The sequence below is a fragment of the Phycodurus eques genome, chromosome 17, assembly GCF_024500275.1.
Source record: "Phycodurus eques isolate BA_2022a chromosome 17, UOR_Pequ_1.1, whole genome shotgun sequence".
In the NCBI taxonomy this organism is placed as follows: domain Eukaryota; kingdom Metazoa; phylum Chordata; class Actinopteri; order Syngnathiformes; family Syngnathidae; genus Phycodurus; species Phycodurus eques.
Window position 1 is genome coordinate 11,364,403 of NC_084541.1, and position 20,568 is coordinate 11,384,970.

The 20,568-nt window shown below is 41.5% G+C and overlaps 2 protein-coding genes across 5 annotated transcripts in view; one reads left to right on the forward strand and one right to left on the reverse strand.

Annotated features, from left to right (window-relative positions):
* The first annotated feature begins 1,190 nt into the window (after positions 1–1,190).
* Positions 1,191–4,665, forward strand: ccni2 (cyclin I family, member 2). The gene is made up of 6 exons (XM_061703477.1): positions 1,191–1,496; positions 2,190–2,346; positions 2,443–2,577; positions 2,985–3,059; positions 3,149–3,289; positions 3,856–4,665. Exons 2-6 carry the CDS (start codon positions 2,233–2,235, stop codon positions 3,925–3,927), a joined length of 537 nt encoding a protein of 178 aa, XP_061559461.1. The 5' UTR covers positions 1,191–1,496; positions 2,190–2,232; the 3' UTR covers positions 3,928–4,665.
* Positions 3,209–20,568, reverse strand: part of septin8a (septin 8a) — a 40,881-nt gene continuing 23,521 nt past the window's right edge. Inside the window, exons 7-10 of one of the 4 annotated variants that reach the window (XM_061703473.1) lie at positions 13,674–13,842; positions 11,940–12,072; positions 10,676–10,845; positions 3,209–4,854 (exon numbers count right to left, since the gene is read on the reverse strand). In XM_061703473.1, the coding sequence (XP_061559457.1) occupies positions 4,689–4,854; positions 10,676–10,845; positions 11,940–12,072; positions 13,674–13,842 (638 nt within the window). In that variant the 3' untranslated portion in view covers positions 3,209–4,688. Of the gene's footprint in view, positions 4,858–8,177; positions 8,842–10,675; positions 10,846–11,939; positions 12,073–13,673; positions 13,843–20,568 lie in introns of those variants that run through there. The other 3 variants (XM_061703472.1, XM_061703474.1, XM_061703476.1) reach the window with 3 other exon arrangements.

A 20,568-nucleotide genomic window follows, 5' to 3' on the forward strand; every position in this document is an offset into this window, starting at 1 on the left:
GTGAGCTGTGACTCATTTGCATGAGAAAGTACCGGCGTCCCAAATCATACCAATTTCCGAAAGACTAATAAATACATAAATAAATAAAACTTTGGTAAAAAGCGTGCCACAATTTGTTATTGTTGGAGTGTTTTAATGAAAGCATGTCACAGATATGCAAGTAAGACACGTGGGAACAGTTTGAAATTGTGGGGAAAAGGCATAATATGTCTGCTTTAATATTCACAGAGGGGGACCATGTATGCATAGCAAGCTGGCCCACTGAGGCAAGTTTGAAATCTGATTGGTTTGGTTGGTCTTAGTTACATTGGCCAGCACTTCCAATTCTAACGGCCATGGGAAGATAAGCTTGACTTGGCAGCACAAAGAGCCTGAAATCTGATAGGATGAAAAAATTGACATTCGCATTCATGTACCGGAAGCAGTACAGCAAAGAGAAACTAATGAAGAGACTACTTGACTGTTGTGATCGAGTTAATCCAATCTCATGGAACCAATGTTAAAATTTAGGTTTTACACAGCGTTGAGTGCCTCAGATAGTGTTTAGGCCAGTAGAGACGGCCTTGCTGGCCCAGACAACCCAACACTGCTCAAAACACTCAGTTCAGCAAGGCAAAAAAAAAAAAAAGTGTTTGATGTGTGTTTGTTGAAAGCATGTCACAAATATGTTATGAAGACACGGGAATGTGGATCACTTCTCATTTGCAGGTTTGAGGAAATGTAAAGTTCTATGTGCCATGTCGGTGTATATTTTGTGCTGTTTGTTGCGCTTCATGTTTCGTACAAAAATGTTTTCACCAAGAAATCATGAAAACACGCCAGGATAAGTCTGGACATCTCTCATGTTGTGTAAGTGTTACAGTTTTACAGAGATAAAGAAAACCAAAACAAATCTCATATCTGTGCTCTGGCCTCGTTGTGACATAAGACCAGAACTCGGAGGTCACCCGGTCAGGTTTGGACAGTAAACGCGGTCCATCAAGATTAGATATTAATATTTAATTTATTGCTTGTATTCATTGTCAAAAACACATTTTGAAGAATAATCTTCCATTTTCGCCCATTTTGTGCGCGGAAGTCCCGGATGTGTGACCCACTAACATAGTTCTCCGTTGCCGTGACGTCACGCAAGGGGGCGGTGCTTGCGTGTTCAAAACACAGCCTGCCCTCAATCCCTCGGATTTTTTTTTTCTGCTTCCTGTCTTGTTTTTGTTTTTTTGCGCTTGTTTTCTTGCAGCTGCCTCGTTTAATCGCGCTCTGTTACGCGTTCTTTTTCCTTTCTCCACGGCGAGGATTCGAAAACATATCATGTGGCTGACCACCGCGATTTACGCACGCTATTTTCTCTGCGTCGCCTTTATTTGCAGCGTCTCGCCTCGGTTTGCTTGTTAATTTGCTAACCATGGTCTAATTTATTTAAAAAAAAAAAAAAAAAAAAAAAGGCGTATAAATGCACCCGCCACCGAGGAGACCTTTTTGCATTTCGACTCGAAGAGGTAAGCGTTGTAACATGCAAGGGAGGTCACACGATTCATGTGTTGTTGTACGTGCCTGTGCTTGCGGCAACTGTCTATCGCCCCCCACCCCAAAAGCACCGCGCACACAACAAACGACTTTTTGTGCACGTCGCTTTGCTTCCGTTACGTCTGCCGGCTACCTCTTCAAATGTTTTTTGCGCAGCATTTCCTCCTTTACTTCCTTAAACCTTTTTAAACACACGCATTTGGTGTTTTACCCCCCTCAGAACTGATACTCTCTTAATTAAGCATCCGTCATTACAAGTTACAGTAAATTGGAAAGTCATCCAGAGTAGCAGTGCATTCCTCAGCGGTTGCTAGGATAAATGCTATCACACTGAACTGAGGATGCTTGAAAAGGCATCACAGGATATTATAGCAATCCCCAGATACAGCACAAGTATTCTCGCCATGGCCTCTGAATTACTTCTGTGAGCACCTACATTTGAGAGAAATGACAAATATTTCGATTGGGATAAGTATGAGAAAAGTATAATGATCACTGATTCAAATGTGAGTCTTGCTTCCTTGGTGTCACCAAAATGCCAAAGAAAATGCAAAACGTGCAGAATTATGGCTTCTTTTTTTTATGCTCACTGAAATGATGTTAACTAACACCATTTTCGAGACACATTGACATGTTCAAGTGTATTTAATTTTTACCTCCACCAGGTGCGTGGGCCTCAGCTGCATTGTGGCCCGGGCGCTGCTGGCCATGAAGGGTCCGAGCGTCGCGGGAAACCGCCACCTGCTCGACCTGCTGGAGGCGGCGCTGGTGCGGGAAGCGCACCTCTGGAAGGCCCCCATCTTCAAGGGCGGATGCATCCAGGTGAAAGGGGTCTTCCTGGACCTGCTGGGAACAGGTGTACTATAACAATTCATATAAAACGGAACTTCAAACTTTTTGAACCTCTTGGCTCCTTAGGGTGCTGACATCTCGTCGTCCCAACACCAAGACACGATCGTGTGGCTGGGGGACATGAACAGACGCTTCCACTTCTGTCCGGAGACCTTGGCACTGGGCGTGTGCGTCCTCAACAGGATGCTGTCCACAGTCAAGGTACGTGAAGCTGTATCGCATCTTGTACTTCTTCCTACTTCAGTACAGGTGTGCTTTGTCACAGCAAATAGCAAACAACAAAATACAAACATCTGTGGACACAGTTGAAACCTGAACAAATGTATTAAAATGTGTAGACTGGAATACATTTTCGTTTATAAAAATTTTAAAAAAATGTCCTAAAAATAACTGGTAGCCCTTTTCATTACTCAGAGCCCAAATTCAGATCTTAGTTTCAAAAAGTTTGGGGACACCTGATTTAGAGTCCTCAGTGAATCTAACGTGCATGTTTTTGGAATGTGGGAGGAAGCCACAGTACCTGGAGAAAACGCACGCGAGCATGGGGTTGAGAAAAAAACCTGAATCACAGCTGTAAGGTGCTGATTCTCTGTCTACTCTGCTTTCAGGTGCAGCCAAAATACTTACAATGTATCGCTTTTACCTCATTGGTCCTGGCCGCCAAACTCAACGAAGAAGATGAGGTAATGTTGCACTTTAGAAAAACACACACACTTTGGCACTGCCTCCAAACAACACTTTTATTTCTTTTTTGCCTTGCGTTGGAAAACAGGTCATAGGTTCAGTCAGCGACTTGGTTGCAGAGAGCAAATGCAACTTTTCGACGGCGGAGATCATTCGGATGGAGCGCATCATTCTGGACAAGCTGCACTGGGACTTGTACACCTCCACGCCCGTCGACTTCATTCACATTGTAAGATCATCATGAGCTATGTTTGTTTTTTTTTCAATTTGGTCCAGATTATTTTTCTTTGCAGCACAGTTTTTTCACACGCATACCGTCACATCTGACGGTGATTGTTTAAACAGATTTACCCGCTTTAGCTGATGAGTCTAATCTTGCAGTTGTGCATCCTCAAGAGTTGATAATCTCTCCAACCTACTTTCCCTCTATAAGAATCAACAGTGTGCTGATGGGTAGTTCTTAAAGCCATAACCCCGCCAAAACAAATGAAACTTTTCCCATCCTGGAATAAACTAATGCTCCTTTTCCACTGTATGGTACCTAACCTGTTCTGCTTTAGTGATTATTTTTTCCATTGCAAAAAAAAAAAATAGTACTGCCACAGCCAGTTTGTGAACAATACACAGCTAGAAATGACAAAAATAAAACATACTGATGTTAGCTTACCCTGTTTCTGCTGTATTATACTTTGCTGCCATCAGTATAACAGTAGTCGCCTTGTAAGAAGTAAATGGGAAAATTGTTTTGAGTGTGTCTCATCCAGAGTGATGAGTTCAATGGTGTGTTTTTTGCAGTTTCGCATGACTGAAGTGGAAAACCAACAAAGCAAGAAGGTACTTTTAAGTGGAAAAGAAGCATTATATTGATGAGGGTCAAAGAGTGTTTCCCAAACACTTCACTTTCTGTATTACAAAGACTTTAATATAAAGAGACGCAATATAATAATTTAAAAAATAATAAAAATAAAGACATTTCTTTTTTAATATACTGTTCAAATAAGTATCTTTAAATAAATACTCTCCACTGAGACCGAACAATATATTTTCCTAGATTTCTTTCATTGTCAATATAAGCTATGGATAATTTGTTACAGACATCACCATGACAACAATGAGATGCTTTTACCTCTGGAATATAGAGAATACAACCAAAATAATAAAGATTTTCAATCAAAACCCCTTTGAATGGTCCACAAAATCCCACTTAAGAGCACAGCGTGAACATGGCTTATTATGAAGCAGCTCCTAAAGAGATGGTGTTCACTTTATCCATCTTTGGACCAAGTAAATGTCCAGAATGCATGAATGTCCACTCCACTGAATGCATTTTTTTTTGTTACCTTTTATACCTGACTTAGGTTGGTTGTGACGCCTATGGTCAGAGCACAGAAAAGCACTTTGCACATACGATACGATACAAACGAGTGAGTGAATGAGACTGAAGGTGTGGCATGGTAAAGATTCATCGTCCGGCCTAACAACATAGATGATGTTCGGGAGAGGTCCAGGAAGATAACTGATACAACAATGACATCATGCGCTTAACGTCTGGCTTTCCTTCGTCTCTCGTCGCAGTTCCACGCCCTGCTGGTCTATGGCCATCCTCACCTCATTCCGTCCTTGAGCCGTCAGAAGAGGCCTCCGGGCTTCCAGGTGGCGCTGTGGACCAAGCAGGTGCAGCACTGTATGGCCTGCCACCAGCTTTGGCAGTTCAAGGGCTCCACGTTGGCCTTGGCCATCATCACCTTGGAGCTGGAGGCACTCACGCCCGATTGGTTCTCAGTCTTTACGGACCTGCTGAAGAAAGCACAGGTAAGAAAGAAAAAAAAAACTGCCTATGAGTCAACCTGAACTGTTTCCACTAAGCAAGACACTTGCGTTCAGTTTCGTACTCTGATTTTTGGCCTGCACCATCTTAGTACCCTTCCACAGGGATACCAACTGCTAGACACATTGCAGTCTGTCTTGGAAGAGTGCAGCCCCTGAACTGGGACACCTTTTTTGGTAATGGGAGCAACCACTTTTTAAGTGTTAAGTCTGGGAATATTTAACCAGGAAATCATCAGAATACTTAACAAAAACTGACTAAATTTTCTGCAATGCCTAGACTGTGCAGGGTGTGTCCGGAATTGGGACACTACTTGTATGTGGACACTATATTAGGTAGTGTGTGGTGCAAATATGCTAGATGGAGCAGCTATCAGTATCAGGCGTGCACAGTGAAAACACAAGCTAGATCAGGGTATACAGTGACTGACTAAACCGAAGTGTGCTGCTTGGTGGAAACGTTGTCCCAGAATGACTTTAGATTACTTATTAATGAATCTACGATGCTTTACCTGCAATGGGGATTTCCATCCTTTGTCGATATTTAGCTTTCTGCTTACAAGAGTCTAAAATGGAGCTACTTCTGATGGAGATGGCACACGCTGGATGAAATGATGCATTAAAGATCAAAAAATGCTTTGCGTTGACAATAGTCACCTTGACGCCAGCCTGGAATTATGCAGCAAATTTTGCTCAAGACAAGATGGTGGTTTTCATTTTGAATTCTGTGGACTTCCCATCAAGGTGGACAGCGTCGAGTTCATCCATTGCAAGGAGACGGTGGATGAGCATCTCCGCATCCTGGAGTTCTCCCTGCCCGCCAACGCAGTCTACATCTTTGACAGCGCCCACATCCACAAGAGGGAGGCGGACAAAGTCCGGACCCCCTCGCGCCGCCTCCGACGGAGGATCAGGAAGGGGCGCTCCGCGGACCAGCTCCGGGACTCGGATGAGTATTACGATGGTTTAAGGCGTTTGTACAATGAAGAAATTAGCTCCAAAGTGGAGGGCGGTGTAGGGGGATCGCCGTTTGACTCCCCGCAGGAGACCGCCTCACCCTGCCCACCACTGCACCCTCCCAGAGTAAGTCACGACACATTTGGGCCAAGCATACTGTAATTCCCATGATATTTAGGGTTCACCGCATTTCGTACGACTTTAATGAGTTACTGATGTAGGTGCAATATTCTCATACTTTTGAAATGAACATTTTGACACTTTGACTAGATATTTCATTGAGTTACTGTTTTAATCCATCTTCACTTCCATGTGAAATTGTATGTGATGCAATAGGCAGTTGGTTGACTGAAGAGTGGTCCATTTAAGTTCTCATTTACTATTTTTTTACTTTTTTAATTGAGATGTTTATGGTGTCCGCCATGAAAAGATTTGGTTTGGTGTGAAGGATAAACTCGAGGCGGTTATGTGTTTGAGGTCAGGAATGGCTTTTTTTTTTTTTTTTTTTTTTTTTTTTTAAGTTTAAATCCTAATTTTGTTTGTTCATGAAGTGCTCTGGTCTAACCCCACCAGAGCCACGGTAGCACTTTTCAGAAGACTTAAAATAAGGGGGGAATTTATTTTATTTAATCGCATGTACTTTGCCTAATATTTACTATTTCTAAAAAAATAAAAAAAGCTTTAATTTTACGACTTCATGCTGCAACTGATTTTAGTGCACTATTCCACCAGTGTTGATTTTCTTAAGCACCAATAGAATCACGATCATCAACAGCTACACTAATAATGCACTCCTTAATGCTTCTATAATGGGATTGAAGTGTCCTATTTTATTTTGCTGAACCTCTGTCATTATGTTACTTATACTGCACACAGAAACAATGTGTTGTACTAAAGTTTTGCAATTTACTGATCTGGTTCTTTTTGAATGTGAAGTGGTTATGCTCCTCACAGTGGAGCTAAAATAGCGACCAGTGTGTTTCCCTTGTCCCCAGGCAGCTACTCTATGTATATTTTTGTCTGTACCACACAAATAAAGGTACGAGTCGTATGACCTAAAGAGTCAAATGTGTTTTAAATTCACAATTATCATTAAAATGAAAGTGGTCGTATAGACTTTGAGGTCCAAAATGCACCGTGAACACCACTCATCAATGTGGAGGGAGCAGATTGTACTGCTGGATGAGGTCCAGAGTGCCCTGCAGGTGGTGCACACATAATAATAATGGCAGTGTGTGTTGGCAGAGAGGACCTTTACAAAGGACAGGGCTCACTATTGCGTTATCTTCATGTTATTTACCGTGTTCCCTTAAATATAGACACCTTAGCCATAATAAAAGATAAAATTCTCTACCGTTGTGTATTTTAACACCACAAAGACACAAAATGAGGGAATTTAGTTTAAAGTCAGTATACACTGGGCACCAAATTTGGTAAGGGAAAACAAAGATATTAACGTGAACTACAACAACATACAGTTGTGTAGAGCGCTGACAGGAAAAGCCACCATTTCTTTTTGGCATGTAACAGTTTAAAAAATAAAAATCGGCACTAATGCGCAGTTTTGAACATTTCAATTTAACAATTATTGTGGTTGGGATTGATTTTCTGTTATTTTGTTAAATGTAGTTTTATTTTCTTGATTCAATCTTATTTAAAATTAAAATTACAGTTTAGTTTGATTTGAGCAGAGCTTACTGGTGGAACCTCATTGCTTTGTTGAACTTGTTCAGCATCATGTTATCCCCCAAAATTTGACATTTTAGTCTAGCAACATCGCTAATTGTCATTGAATTTAAGTTCAAATGAGATATTTTGTGATTTTTAAAACATATTTTCAAACACTTCACAAGTGTCTTAATTTTGTGACATGCTTTTGACAAAATACCCCAAGGAGCAAGAATATCACAAGTCAGTTACAAAATATATAACTACTTGAATATGCTATTGGAATTTTAATCAATTTTAAAGTTTGTCTGTGACAATAAAATTTTTGAAATGTAAATTTTTGGGGGGACACCCTGTACAATAGTTGGAGGCCCAGTGATATACATACATTTCAAGCTGAATTTGTGTACCTAATCAAGTGTCCAATGAGTGTGCATCAAAGCATTATCATCATATGAGGCAGTTTAGGAGAGGAAGAGTTTGTTTACAGTCAGCTGCAGGTGCTGTTAACACACACAGCGTACACAACGGAAGACACTGTCAACGAACCATAATCTTCTCCCGTCACACACTTCCCCCACCACACACACATACAGCTGAAGTCAGCACCACAGGGTGGAAACATGGAGAATACTGTGCAAACTGAGACAACATCGTGGGACGGCTGTGTGCAAGAGGGCATAGTTTAATATTTGCGTTTATTTCCAATGACAGAAAACACAGCTGCTCTCATTTTCCGGCAAGCTGACGCTTTGAGGTTTTCCTGAATGAGTACACATAAACGCATGTGTGTGTGTGTGCACACGCACGTGTATGCACGTCTATTGGCTTCCTCTACAGTTTACAATAATGTTTCCGTCACATCACTTGTGGACTTATTGCAATATAATCCTCCCAAGACATATTTGCATAGTAGGTCGAGTAAGCTCTAACAATATTCACATAGACTGAATTAATATGAAAACAATTATTATAAACACACCCTACATTGTTAGAGTTACATTGCAGTACCAAACAGCCTTAAGCTGTTAATGAATGGGTTTGCATCTCTGGTGTGTTGATGGGGGGGAAAAAAGAAAGACAAAATATTCATATAAAGTGTCCAAAAATAATATAAAAAGGGGGGAAATCCTGAATAAATGATGGCCATTGTTGTCAAAGTGAACACTCTCACCATGCTTCACCACGGCTTCGTCATCATTGGTCCATGTGCACAATGTCAAGATGGAATGTCAAAACACAAAGAAAAATGGTGGTGGTGGTGGTGTTGTGATGGAGGACAAATCCGTGGTCGTGTGTGGGGAGGGGAAAACGGCGGTCATAAATTAACTGGAAAAAACAATGAAAAAAAACAAAGTGAATACATAAAAACAAGCACATTGCGGAGAAATTAAATGGTGTGTGTTTGTAGGGAGAAAGCAGGGGAGAACTGAATGATGACGTCAATTAAAGTATGAGTGACTAAATACAAGCTCACTAGAGGGAGCCACATGCTACCACATGGCTGAGGCGTCAGCTGTTAGTAAATGCTTGAGATTAGACGCTGATCCAAAGCCAGCTGAGCGTGTCGTTATGTAAAGCTAACCATCACTTTTAATTACAGTCAATGTAAGGTCAGCATGTTTGTAAGCAACAGATTTATTCTACACTATGCACCCACTGGCCAAAACATCACTATCCAATAGAAGAACTGTAATGGATTTACAAAAAAAAAAATAATAATTTTAAAAATTGCCTTTACAAAAATAATAAGCTATAATGATGTGCATTTGTTGTCATTTTATTCGAGCACTGCCTCCCAAAAAAAAAAAAAGTGTGATGACGACTGTATGACGGATGTGCTGTCTGTCGCTTTAAGGTGACTGTCAGACTCCAATGAACAGTTATGGCTGGCGGCGAGGTCACAAAATCAACCTCGAGTGCCTCACACGCTTATGATCTCAAACAAGAAAATCCTGTCTGGTAGTTGTATGGGCACATGATAAGAGGCGTTTCACGTATCGGCAGAGGCACTTTTACAATCTGCCCAACGTTTGAGTGGAGTGGCCGAATCTCCTAATTATGAGAGCGAGGAAGGAAAGAGCGAAAGGACAGGAAGTGTCCAGCGGAGGTGACAGCAACGAGAGCTTCCCTTCGCACATGCCAGGATGCCTTCTATGGAAACTCCAATGTCTGGTCAACTCATAGAGGCCGTTCAACTGAATGATAAGAAAGGTTGAGCCCAAATGCCGATGAAGGAAATCAATTGACCAATATAACCATGGTGGATAACTCACAAAAGAATGTATTAATGCCTTGACACAATGCAAATGACATCAAAGCAATCCAATTGGATGTTCGGAGTATGTGCACTTAGGCAATGTTATGACATCACTATGTTTTTTTTTATGATTGCAAAGAGGGTTTTAGGGGGGACTAGTGTCTACATACACGTACATACTCAGAGTACAGTGCAACAGACTGTTGTATGTATGAAACACTAATGAATAACAATATTTTTATATTGAAATGTAATCAGAAAATCCTCTAAAAAGGGAAGAGAATTATTATTTCAAATAAAAAGTTACCTATTATTAAAATAAATACATAACTACATAATGTGTTGCATTATATAAATGGATATAAACTGACAATAATATCATACTGTATTATACATGTAAAATAAGACAACTAAAAATAAGTAGTAATTATAAGTTTATGTATATATAAATATTAGTAATAAATATACTGCCTTAAATAAGACAAAAACTAAGGTTAAAAAGTCAATGGTTTCAGGGCCATACTAACTAAGTTTTTATATCCAATGAAGATTTGTGTTTGTATGTTTTTTGGTTTTTAATAACCGCTTACATTTTGATGTTTTATTGGTTTTGGCGTGCCATATACTGTAAGTTCCTCACCTATGTCACTGGTGTGTATATTTCCTACAATTTTCACATGGCTGTGCTGTTAAATGAGTTACTAAAAGAAGCAAGCAGGTGGTGGACATTGACGCATAACTATCAGGAAATTAATTTTTAAATGTCCATCTCAGCATTCACACTTCTAATGCGAGGTTATGAGATGGCAAAGACTTCTAAAGCGAGACAAAAGGATGAGATGATGACGTTAGAAGAAAGGAAGGTAGAAAAGGAAGAGTGTTATAAAAGAGTAGCATGCTTACTTTTTCTTGTCCTTGTCTTTCTTGAGCGGCTGGGATAGGGACAGCGTCTCGGCGGCCACCTTCTTCCTGTTGAAGGCGTTCATCTCCTCCTCCAGGTCCCGCCGCTTCTCCTCCACTTTTCTCTTCTCCTCCTGGTGCATGCGCTTCAGCTGCTCAAACTTGTCGTGCAGCTGCAGGAGACACACAAGCCAATCAGAGGTCCATTAGTAAGGGGAGTACAAAGGGGGAGTGGCACGATATGGACAAAAGTATTGGAACTCCTTGTCATTTCACCAACAGGAAGTGAAGCATTTTTCTCCCTTCATCCCTAAAAAAAACATTTGTGAGGTCACTGTTGGCTCAGTATCTCTCTTCAATCCATCCATCCATCCAACCATCCATCCATTTTCTGAGCCGCTTCTCCTCACTAGGGTCGCAGGCGTACTGGAGCCTATCCCAGCTATCATCGGACAGGAGGCGGGGTACACCCTGAACTGGTTGCCGGCCAATCACAGGGCACATACAAACAAACAACCATTCGCACTCACATTCACACCTACGAGCAATTTAGAGTTCATTCTAAAAGAGTTTGATGGGCACTTTCTTCCATACTAAATTCATCCGAGCATGCCTTTTATTACCTTTGCGTTGTACACACTGGAATGGAAAAGGGTCTAAAATAGGGTTTCTCAATTCTTCCCACAAAGTTGGATGCATACAATCGTCCAAAATGTCTAGGTAAGATGATGAATTCAGAGATTCAGATGCAAGGGGGCGAACTAACCCATGATTGATTTCCGGTAATTAGATGCATCTCAATACTTTTGTCGTTATAGCAGCATGATTTTTCCCAAACTCTTTCAGCTCAAGAATCACAACAGATGAAACCCGCAATTAATTGTATTGCTACAAAATTTATATATACATAGAAATGCATGATAAATGATACAAAAGACATGAAATATGATCAGAAAACCCAGAAGCAATTGAAAATCTTATATTTTACATTGCCTTCTGAGGTAGCATCTGAGCCATAACAGAGGTGTGACAGCGCCAGTGAAAGAGAATTCCACAATACAAGGGACACTGCAGCTGTTTTATACATCACGCCAGCCACCAGTGACGACATCATCTAATTATCTGATTGCCGGACGTTATGTTGCTCTGTGCAAAACACCAGCAATCTCACTGATTTCTGTGTAACAAGCAAAGGCAGATACATTTTGCTGGAATTCTGTGTAAAAGAGGTTGTTGGGTACGTATCATTCTTCTTGTAGACACTGACCTCTCTCTCCTTCTCTTTCAACTCTGCTTCGGTCTCCTTGACTTTGTTGACAAACATTTGTCGCATTTCTTCCTCTTTTCGTTGCAGGTCTCCCAAGAACTCCTTCCTCTTGGCTTCATAAGTCTCCTGAAGACTGCAAAGACGATGCGGCGGAAATAAATTAGATACAGCCTTAAGGCTTTTTTAATTTGGCGTGATGCACTCTTCCTCTTACAACCCCAATGAAGTTGGGATGTTGTGTTAAACATAAATAAAAACAGAATACATCCATCCATTTTCTGAGCCACTTCTCCTCACTAGGGTCGTGGGAGTGCTGGAGCCTATCCCAGCTATCTTCGGGCAGGAGGCGGGGTACATCGTGAACTGGTTGCCAGCCAATCACAGGGTACACATAACTAAACAACCATTCACACTCACAATCACTCCTACGGGCAATTTAGAGTCTTCAATCAACCTACCACTCATGTTTTTGGGATGTGGGAGGAAACAGGAGTGCCCGGACAAAACCCACGCAGGCACGGGGAGAACATGCAAACTCCACACAGGCGGGGCCAGGGATTGAACCCCGGTCCTCAGAACTGTAAGGCAGACGCTCTAACCAGTCGTCCACCGTGTCGCCAACAGAATACAATGATTTGCAAATCATGTTCAACCTCTATTTAATTGAACTACACTACAAAGACAAGATACTTAATGTTCAAACTGATAAACTTTATTGTTTTTAAGGCCGAAAACCAACATTGAATGCCTATGATCCCTCAGGCGGCACTGCATCAAAAACCGACATCTATGTGTGAAGGATATCACCACGTGCACAGGAACACTTCATAAAACCAATGTCAGTAAATCAGCGCTACATCTGTAAGTGCAACTTAAAACTCTACTATGCAAAGCAAAAGCCATTTATCAACAGCACCCAGAAACGCCGCCGGCTTCTCTGGGCCACAGCTCATCTAAGATGGACTGATGAAAAATGGTAAAGTGTTCTGTGGTCCGACGAGTCCACATTTCTAATTGTTTTTGGAAATTTTGGACGGAGTGTCATCCGTGCCAAAGAGGAAAAGAACCATTCGGACTGTTATGGACGAAAGTTCAAAAGCCAGCATCTGTGATGGTATGGGGCTGTTAGTGCCAATGGCATGGGTAACTTACACATCTGGGAAGGCACAATTAATGCTTAAAGGTACATAAATGTTTTGGAGAAGCATATGCTGCCATCCAAGCAACGTCTTTTTCATGGACGGCCCTGCTTATTTCAGCAAGACAATGCCAAACCACATTCTGCACGGTTACAACAGCGTGGCTTCGTAGTAAAAGAGTGCGGGTACTAGACTGGCCTGCCTGCAGTCCAGACCTGTCTCCCATTGAAAATATGGCGCGCATTATGAAGCGTAAAATACGACAAGGGAGACCCCGGACTGTTGAACAGCTGAAGCTGTACATCAAGCAAGAATGGGAAATAATTCAACCTACAAAGCTTCAACAATTAGTGTTTATTGAATGTTGTGAAAAGAAAAAGTGATGTAACACAGTGGTAAACATGACCCTGTCCCTAGCTTTTTTGGAACGTGTTGCAGCCATAAAATTCTAAGTTAATGATTATTTGCTAAAAACAATAAAGTTTATCAGTTTGAACATTAAATATCTTGTCTTTGTAGTGTATTCAATAAAATATAGGTTTTTATTTATGTTTAACACAACGTCCCAACTTCATTGGAATTGGGGTTGTAGTACCTGAAGGGCTGGCTGTCCGGGTCGGTGTCTTTGAAGCCCATCTCCTCCAGCTTGCAGCGTCGGTACAGCTCGTAGTGGCGGGCGTGCGTCTGCTCCCTCAGATCCTCCATATTGACTCGAATCAGCATCTCCCGCAGCTTGACGAAGTCGCAGTGGCTCTCGTTCTCCACTTCAAGAGAAAGACATGACATGCTATATTTTAGCATTTTATTATAGTACTATATTTCCTCAAACGGTGGCTGTTGCTCTAGCAGATGCTGTGCCTCAAACAGTCACCGGGTGCATCACCCACTTAAGACAAATACAATCCCTCTCTCTAATAGACAGCTACATTTTAACAATCAGAATAAAAAAAAACTAGTAGAAACTTTCTCAGTTAAGAGATACTCTGTTGCTAACCAAAACAGCAGCACCAGTAAGTAAAACTGTCTCTCAGATTAATTCAAGTATGGAAATTTTGGGAATACGTCATCGCCATGGGAACAGGAAGTTCAACGACTCCCTGTATTAAAAATTATGTTTTTGTGTTCCAGTGGGCTCTGACGTGATCACTCCACAATGCTGTGCGGGTCCATGTTTATGTTCCGCAGAGCAGCAGTTCTGCCACGATTTCTGTCGCTTCACCGCATTGCTCCAATTTATTTTGTTTAAAACTCCACTTTAACTTGACAAATTGAAACATACGGGTAACGTGGTTTCCAAAAATGAGTTTGTACCAATAAAGGCCACCCCCTGAAAAGTAAATAGAAACCGCGGCCTACTACTTTGCTAAATACAGTCTCGGTATTTGCGAATCAGCACCTTGGCACAACAAATGTGAAATAACACCATGGTTTTATTGCCAGTCCTTTGCTCCCGGCTTGCATTTTCCAATATGCATTTCAACAGCCCATCTGTCACCCCGTGGCCCTCCCTTCCTTGAAGTCTCACTTAAAAATCATAAAAACATGTCTGAAAGGAATGGGAAGAGAACATCCTCTGTAATTCATAATAAATTCATCACGCGCTGCTGACGAAGCTGCAGTTCATTTTTTTGGTTTGTTTTTTTAAAATTGTTTACATTTGTGCAATTTACTTCGTGACGGTGAGAGGAAGAGCAGGATATGCTTCCTGCCTGACAGACTGAAAGCAGGGGGAAATGAGTATCGACTGACATTTTTGTGATGGAAAAATTAAAAGTTTGTGAGAATGAAATCTTGATAATGGTGCCAGTAGTTGAAACCCCCACAATCCCCTTTATAAAAGAGGATAAGAATGACAAAATGCAGATGATGTGTGCTGGGATACATTGGGTCTGTCAACATGCATCTCGAGTTCATAAAACTGAATTTATCATCTCATTTGATTGTGAATGTGTACCCGATGTAACTATACATGGATACCGGCTAATTATTTAATACCTGATGTTACTTTTTGAAACATAAACGCTTGCGTGGCGCGGCTGTGTCACAATACAGCAGCCCAATAGATGTTTTTGAGACAAAGTGTGTCCTACATTTTGTCTCAAAAACATCTTAATTCGCGAGAAAATAACTTGCATGAGGATAATGCAATCAACCTGTTAGTAAAAATCAGTGCGATGTTATCGAAGATAATTTCTGTCACGTCATATCTGTTGTGTGTGTGGTAGCGGAGGACACATGGGCCGTGGTGGCATGTGGCCATTCCACCTAACGCCAGGAACCTCAAGGTGGTTGGATTCATCTACAGTTCAAGCTTTCTGAGTGCTTATTGAGAAAACATAAGTACAAGTACAATGACATTTATCTGACCATTCAAACAGCCCTACAAATGCAAGTCTGTATACAATCCAGTATACAGTAGGACAACAATGGGGTCAATTACTTTATTTTGTCTGAAAACATTTCAGAGGTTTAACCAAACCAACATGAAAACCAGAGCGTGGTCTGTGGGTGAAAAACAAGTAATTGTGAAGCCACTGAGCGAAATCAATCAGAGCCATTGTGCAAACATTGGTCATAGAAAATACTGCCATTTTGATTGGACTGAAGAAGAAATAAACCACTGCGGTTCTATGTAACTCAGCATAAAATATGTTAATAATGCTATCATCTAAGTAATGTAGCCAATCCAGATGTAAATAACTGGAAATAAAAGCTGAAATGTTATATCTTGCCTGATATTCATCTTTTGATGTCAAACCAAATGGTTTTATTTAGATTCCATTTATACAAGGAGCAAATAAAGAGAACAACAATCATCTAATGTCCCTCGACTCTTTATACGGAAATATTTGAAAAATAATAAAGATTTTTAAATAACATGTATCCCCCTAATTTTTAGGTCTATATTTAATTTTTTTAATTATTATTTTTAAATGTGTAATATATACATATTGTAAAACAAATTGAATAATTTTAAAGTTTTTTTAAAAAAAAGAAGTGTTTCTAATGAGGGTTTAAATGTTTAAAACTTAAAACCTTTTGTGCCTTAAAAAGGGTTCAATTGTTCTTGTGCTGGCCAGAGAAAAAAAAAAAAAAAAAAAATCATAATGAAACAATTGTTCTCATCTTATTTTAAACACAACCGGATTAAGTTTAATTTCCAAGATGGTGTAAGGGTGACTTTGTCCTCACGAATGGCGTGCTCATGCAGCAAACAAGTTCAAAAACAGACTATGTGTTCTTCGGGGATTCACTTGGGCTACTGCTCTTCATTTGTATCAGCCTATTTGTGCTGACCACATGCTTGCATGCACACACAAAATGCAAACAGAAGCATGGAAATAGAGAGAGAGGAGAGGAAGAGATTCGGGTTTGCAGTTCAGTTTAACAGAAAAAAAAATGTCAACCTAGAAACCAAATGGCAGCTAAGTGCTTAATAGTTTCCATGTTTGCATACAATACACTCAAGCACGGGTAGACTAATAGCTGAGAAAACATCTGGAGCTTAGAGATAACATTCTTAAAGGAAAGCACACACACACACAGACAGAAAGTCAAAGCCTGTTCTCCAGTCGACAGTCCTTCTTCTGTCCTTCCTCGCCTCCGGGAAAATTTCTCATGGCTTCTTGCAGAGGTTAGCATAACGCGTCTATATGACATTTGCCTTCCGCACATTGTTTCCACTGGCAAAGAGCCTCCTTTCACTTGAGCCCACTGTGTATGAAATGTGTTGCCGGAGGGCTGAGTTGCCCATTTGCTAGCTACACAGCAAAATATATTATTATTATTAGAATTAAAATTAACAAAATTTTGCAGACTAGTTGTCATTTAGTGGCACGGTGGCCGACTGGTTAGAGCATCAGCCTCATAGTTCTGAGGACCGGGGTTCAATCCCCGGCCCCGCCTGTGTGGAGTTTGCATGTTCTCCCCGTGGCTGCGTGGGTTTTCTCCGGGCACTCCGGTTTCCTCCCACATCCCAAAAACATGCATTAATTGGAGACTTTAAATTGCCCGTAGGCATGACTGTGAGTGCGAATGGTTGTTTGTTTCTATGTGCCCTGCGATTGGCTGGCAACCAGTTCAGGGTGTACCCCGCCTCCTGCCCGATGACAGCTGGGACAGGCTCCAGCACGCCCGCGACCCTACTGAGGAGAAGCGGCTCAGAATATGGATGGATGGATAGTTGTCATTTAGTGGTAAGCTTGTAAAATGGTAATAATTTCAAGAAAATATGGCATGCAGATTTTTGGAAATTGAATGAAACGGTTTGACGTAATGGTTTTAATTTTGATTAAGTCTCTACTTCCTGTTTTTTGTTCCCTTTCCTATGGGCTTGAAAGGACTCCCGGTCAGAGGTAATATTTTTACCAGCTTTTTGTGAACAAAGCTTTGGATTTGGATTTTGTTACTGCCGTCACTCATTACTGGTGAGTCCATTTGTTTGGGATACTTGACAAGGAGCAGCCCAGTGACGATGTAGACTTCTACTTTAGTGTCTCGTGCTAACTGCTTGGGAACTTGCCGTGTACTGGCCAACTTTTGTGTTTCATCGTTATGGTGTTTTGTTTTTTTCTGGGCGGCATGGTGAGCGACTGGTTAGCACATCTGCCTCTCAGCTCTGAGGACCTGGGTTCAAATCCAGCCTCGCCTGTGTGGAGTTTGCTTGTTCTCCCCGTGCCTGCGTGGGTTTTCTCCAGGTACTCTGGTTTCCTCCCACATCCCCAAAACATGCATGGTAGGTTAAGTGAAGACACTAAATTGCTCCTACGTACGAATGGTTGTTTGTTTCTATGTGCCCTGCGATTGTCTGGCGACCAGTTGAGGGTGTACCCCGCCTCTCACCTGAAGATAGCTGGGATAGGCGCCAGCACGCCCGTGACCCTAGTGAGGGTAAGCGGTACAGAAAATGGATGGAACGGATGGTGTTTTTTTTCTTGCATCCGTCGCCACGTGCTTGCTCATGTGGGGTTCAGGTGGTATTCTTATACAGGATCCATCAATCCATCCATTTTCTATACCGCTTGATCCTCACTAGGATCGCAGGCGTGCTGGAGCCTATCCCAGTTATCTTCGGGTGGGAGGCGGGGTCCACCCTGAACTGGTCACCAGCCAATCGCAGGGCACATATAAACAAACAACCAATCGCGCACACATTCACACCTAAGGGCAATTTAAGAGTCTTCAATCAACCTACCATGCACTTTTTTGGGATGTGGGAGGAAAAAACACACGGAGGCACGGTGAGAACATGCAAACTCCACACAGGCGGGGCCGGGATTTGAACCCGTCCTCAGAACTGTGAGGCAGATGTGCGAACCAGTCGTCCACCGTGCCTCTTATACAGGAATTTGTTTTTTTTAATTTTACATATGGGAAGTGTGGATCTTGACTTAATGTGTAAAGATACTTTCTGTCATGAATTGACACTATAGAATAAAAATGACTTAAACGTGAATGTTTGATTGTCAATATGTGTTCAGTGATTAGCAGGCGACCTTGTCTGTAGGGTGTACCCCACTCATGCCCAAAGACAGCATGGAATCCCTAATAAGGAACTGCAACAATAATGAGGAAAACACTTTGAACTCTGAAACAAAGTATTCGAAATATAATTCATCAAGACAATAAATTTTGATTTTAAGGTTGACCAAAACGGAAAGTTCTGTCTTTTGATGGATGGAAGCTGGGTGAAAAAAAAAACCAACTCATCCTCAAGGAGACGTGCAACATCATTCACGAATAAATCTAAGGTGTCATTTTCAGGGTTAGAGCATGAGAGTGGTCAGTGGATGATGCACAGCGTGAGGACAGAACAGCAAAAGGTCACATGGGTGATCGAGTGAGATTGGAATGTTGCTAAGAGAGAAGCACCGAGCTGAGCATCAATACCTTTCTAGCACAATATTACCAGATTTGACTGTTTAACCCAACTTAACTGCAATGCAAGAGAAGATGGTAAATGGATCATGGCATCTGAACAAAATGTCCCCGCTGGTCCTCCCTCAGTGAGTGTTGAGCGTGTTACTCAGCATGAAGTCAAAGTCACAGCTGTAGGCGTTGTGAAAAAAATATCCTTCAAATGATAATGTCCTCTGCTAATAATATAGAACTTCTACACCAGAAGCGCTCTAGTTCCCATTGCAAGAATACTTCCTATTTTCATTTAAATTAAAAATTCTAAATATTTCATAATTTTTAGCCTTTGTTTATGGCAGACTCCATATGGACTTACTGCACATAGCTTCTGCGCTGTTGTAGTTATAGCCCTCCACCAAGAGCTCCGTGGAAGGAGTAGTCTGATAGCCTAGCTTGAGGACCTGCACGAGAGGCTGACACGGGAGTGGGCTTTGACTCCCGCTTCCTCACACTCCCAGAGACATTTATCCTATTCCTTCCCCATCTCAAGTGAGTGTTTAAAAAAATTATGTAATAAACACTGGGGAAAGACACCAATACATTTTTGCATTTCAGTTTATCCTTTAAAAGAAAGAGCGGACACACTACGTACTGTAGTACTGAGGTGGGGCAAAGATCGTTTCCAGTTTTTGTGACACCTTTGTTGACAATGCGAAACATGGGTTCAACACAATCCAATGGGATTCAATACAAGAGCTGTAAAATGTAAAAAATAATAATAATAATATTCAGGCAGGCAGAAAATGATTTGAAATACATAATTCCATAACTATCACATTTTTCATTTAGTTGACTCGTCAGAGTAGTCATGACAACAAGAAAACCAAAATTGATAGCAGCAGGAAGGAGTCAGGACTGCTACAAAGTGCACATCTCCATCAATGCAAACATAAAGGAAAATGCTGACTTATTAGGTACTGGATTTTTAGGTTTTCTTGATTAATGCGGAAAACTCTAGTATCAGAGCTGTAACGGAACCATAATGGAGGCAGGACAGTCCTGTGTAAAAGGGAATGCCACAATGGCGGGACAGGTTTGTGCAGTTTTGACACTTTTCTAGTCCTGTTGTGTTGAAATCAATTGAAAGTATCAAATTATCAGATTCTGTGTTAAATATTTCAACAATTACGTTATTTTTTCTGTCAATATGGGGTGCTGTGTGTACATTAATGAGGAAAAAAATTAACAAATGATTTTAACAAATGGCTGCAATAGAGCCAAGAGTTTACATTTAAGGTGGTCTGAAAAGGTGGGTCCCCCTTGTGGGAGGGGCCATAGGGGTCGGGTGCAGTGTGAACTGGGCGGTGGCCGAAGGCGGGGACCTTGGCGATCCGATCCTCGGCTACAGAAGCTGGCTCTAGGGACGTGGAATGTCACCTCTCTGGTCGGGAAGGAGCCCGAGCTGGTGTGTGAGGTCGAGAACTTCCAACAAGATATAGTCGGACTCGCCTGCACACACAGCTTGGGCTCTGGTACCAGTCCTCTTGAGAGAGGTTGTACTCTCTTCCACTCTGGAGTTGCCTACTGTGAGAGGCGCCGAGATGGTGTGGGTATACTTATTGCCCCTCGGCTTG

What these genes read in the sequence shown, in the direction of transcription:
- ccni2 (XM_061703477.1), top strand. Translation starts at nt 2,233, where the DNA reads ATGAAGGGTCCGAGCGTCGCGGGAAACCGCCACCTGCTCGACCTGCTG. An exon ending in TCAAGGGCGGATGCATCCAG is followed by an intron (nt 2,347 to 2,442) that starts GTGAAAGGGGTC and finishes TTGGCTCCTTAG; the next exon opens with GGTGCTGACATCTCGTCGTC. An exon ending in GGATGCTGTCCACAGTCAAG is followed by an intron (nt 2,578 to 2,984) that starts GTACGTGAAGCT and finishes CTCTGCTTTCAG; the next exon opens with GTGCAGCCAAAATACTTACA.